Below are 2,306 nucleotides of genomic sequence, written 5' to 3'. Positions count from 1 at the left end.
GCAGGGAGTAAAAAAAGGAGAGAAAGTAGAACTCAGACCATAGTCGACTGCCAGCAGTCGACCGCGGTCTCGGGGACTACACCCAGTGGGTGCACTTGGCGTGCCCCCACCAGTTCTGATCCCACTCGACCAGATCGAGTGGAAGAGACAAACTACCAGTTCGGTTTACACTCGACAAAATACAAAGACTACAGTCGACTGCTAGCAGTCCACCGTAGTCTCGGGGACTACATCCAGTGGGTGCACTCAGCGTGCCCCCACTAGTTCAAAAATTTAATCGACGCACCCAGTGGGTGTACAGATGCAAAGATTTTCGGAAAGAGTCGTCAGATAGCATATCCTAACAGAACAAGCGACGACCAACTAACCTGAATGTTGCTTTGGAGAGCCGAGCTGGCATCGTAGGCGGCTTGGCTGGCGTCCCGCACCGTCTTCATCTTCTCCATCATAATGCCCGCCTGGCGTATGGCTTCCCTGGCAGCATTTACCTCATCCTCTGGGACATGATGGGTCACAAAAACTGAAGGCGAGTCGACAGGGGCCTGAGCAGTCAACGAGGAAGGCAAGGCACTTGACAATGGCACGGCGAAGGTAACAGAACCCCGATTGGCATCGCCAGCGTCCTGAACGACTGGCTCCGCCCTCGGCGTCGATTGTGGCACCTCGCTCGCAGGAGTTTGCCTATTTTTCCTCGTCAAAGGCCTCTCGGGCTCTTCATCATCATCATCAGGGAGGTCAATAATGTTAGGGGCTGTTCAAAGTTCAATCGACAAAATCACATCACCCAATGGTACACATTGCAGTTGAATCGACCAAAATAAAGACAGTATGGCAGAAATCATACCCAGATTAGAAGTGACCGCATCCTCCATCACCTCATCATCGTCCCTGTAAGCTGAGGTCCCGGAAGTAGCAGCGCTGACAGTTCCAAAGTTCGTCCGGTTAAAACAAGAAAAACAAATAGCACAGGGCGTCCAGTAAATATGAAGGGAGACACTCACGTGGAAGCGATGGGGATGTCAATCTTAATCTTCGGCAACGCCTTCCGAAGCTTCGGCTCTGCGAATTTGGGATGCTTTGACGCTTTTTCAGTCGGAGTTGGCGAAGAGGTCCGAGGACGCTTTGAAGACTGACCAGCTTGAGCAATCTCCTTTTCACGGGCGCTCGGTCGTTCTTGGTCAAGTTTGGACCGCCTCTCCCTGCGAGGAGGCGACTCGACTTCTTCTTCGTCACTTGGATCGTCGCTTTCTTCATCCCCTCCACCATCAGACTCCCATTCTCCACTGTCGTCGCCGCTCGCTTCTCCTTCCGGATCCTGCTCTTGCTCTCCGTTGGGCATTGAATACATTTCAATAATGGCCTAAAAGAAAGCAGGAAGAACAAAGTCAGTCGACTCAGTATAGACAGCTGCGCGAGTGAATTCAGATTACAAACAAAAGCTCAGAATCGGACCTTCTCTGGTACATGAGACTGGTTGAATGGAGGAACTCTCTTGGCTCCCCTAGGGTTGTCCTTGTTCCCGGTCATGCCCGACAGCCACTTCTCCAGTGTGTCGTCATCAACCTCCTCCGGGTGAATCCGAGTGGAGTCTTCAAGACCCGAATACATCCACATCGGATGGTCTCGGGCTTGAAGAGGCTGGATGCGCCGCTGAAGGAAGACCTCCAAGAGATCCATGCCGGTGACCCCGTCACGGATAAGCTGGACCACTCGCTCTACCAGCACCCTCACCTGCGCCTTCTCCTCCGGGAGCACCTTCAAAGGGGAGGGTTTCCTCACTCGGTCCATGGTGAAAGGAGGGAGGCCATTCGACTGCCTTGGCGTCGACTGGTCTTTGCAGTAAAACCAGGTCGACTGCCATCCATGAACTGAGTCGGGAAGAATCATTGCTAGAAAGGAGCTTTTCCCTCTCATCTGGACACCAAGACCCCCACACATCTGAATCACTTGAGTCCTATCGTCACTCGGATTAGCTTTTTTCACCGTCTGGAAGCGACAAGTGAAAATGTGCTTGAAAAGGCCCAAGTGAGGCCGACAACCCAGGAAATTCTCACACAAAGAAACAAAAGCGGCGAGATAAACGATTGTGTTGGGAGTGAAGTGGTGGAGTTGTGCCCTGAAGAAGTTTAGAAATCCCCGAAAGAAAGGGTGAGGAGGCAAGGAAAATCCACGGTCGACGTGGGTGGAAAGGAGAACATGCTCACCCTCCCGAGGTTGAGGCTCGGATTCCTTCCCCGGAAGTCGCGCCGATTCATAGGGGATCAGCCCTCCTTCGGCTAGGTCGTCGAGGTCTTCTTGGGTGATCG

At 52.7% G+C, this 2,306-nt stretch overlaps 1 protein-coding gene across 1 annotated transcript; it reads right to left on the bottom strand.

The window, feature by feature from the left end:
* Positions 1 to 326: 326 nt before the first annotated feature.
* LOC147964705 (uncharacterized) lies at positions 327 to 1,348 on the bottom strand. Its single transcript, XM_087530118.1, has 3 exons — positions 1,002 to 1,348; positions 845 to 918; positions 327 to 751 (listed from the first exon to the last, which is right to left on the bottom strand). The coding sequence occupies exons 1-3, from the start codon at positions 1,346 to 1,348 to the stop codon at positions 327 to 329; spliced, it is 846 nt and encodes a 281-aa protein (XP_087386244.1).
* Between the last annotated feature and the right edge of the window lie 958 nt (positions 1,349 to 2,306).

Source organism: Triticum urartu, chromosome 6A, assembly GCF_056163025.1.
Source record: "Triticum urartu cultivar PI428250 chromosome 6A, HENAU_Tu73, whole genome shotgun sequence".
NCBI classification, from domain to species: domain Eukaryota; kingdom Viridiplantae; phylum Streptophyta; class Magnoliopsida; order Poales; family Poaceae; genus Triticum; species Triticum urartu.
The sequence above is the reverse complement of the archived record's forward strand: the minus strand, read 5'-3'. Positions and strand labels throughout refer to the sequence as shown.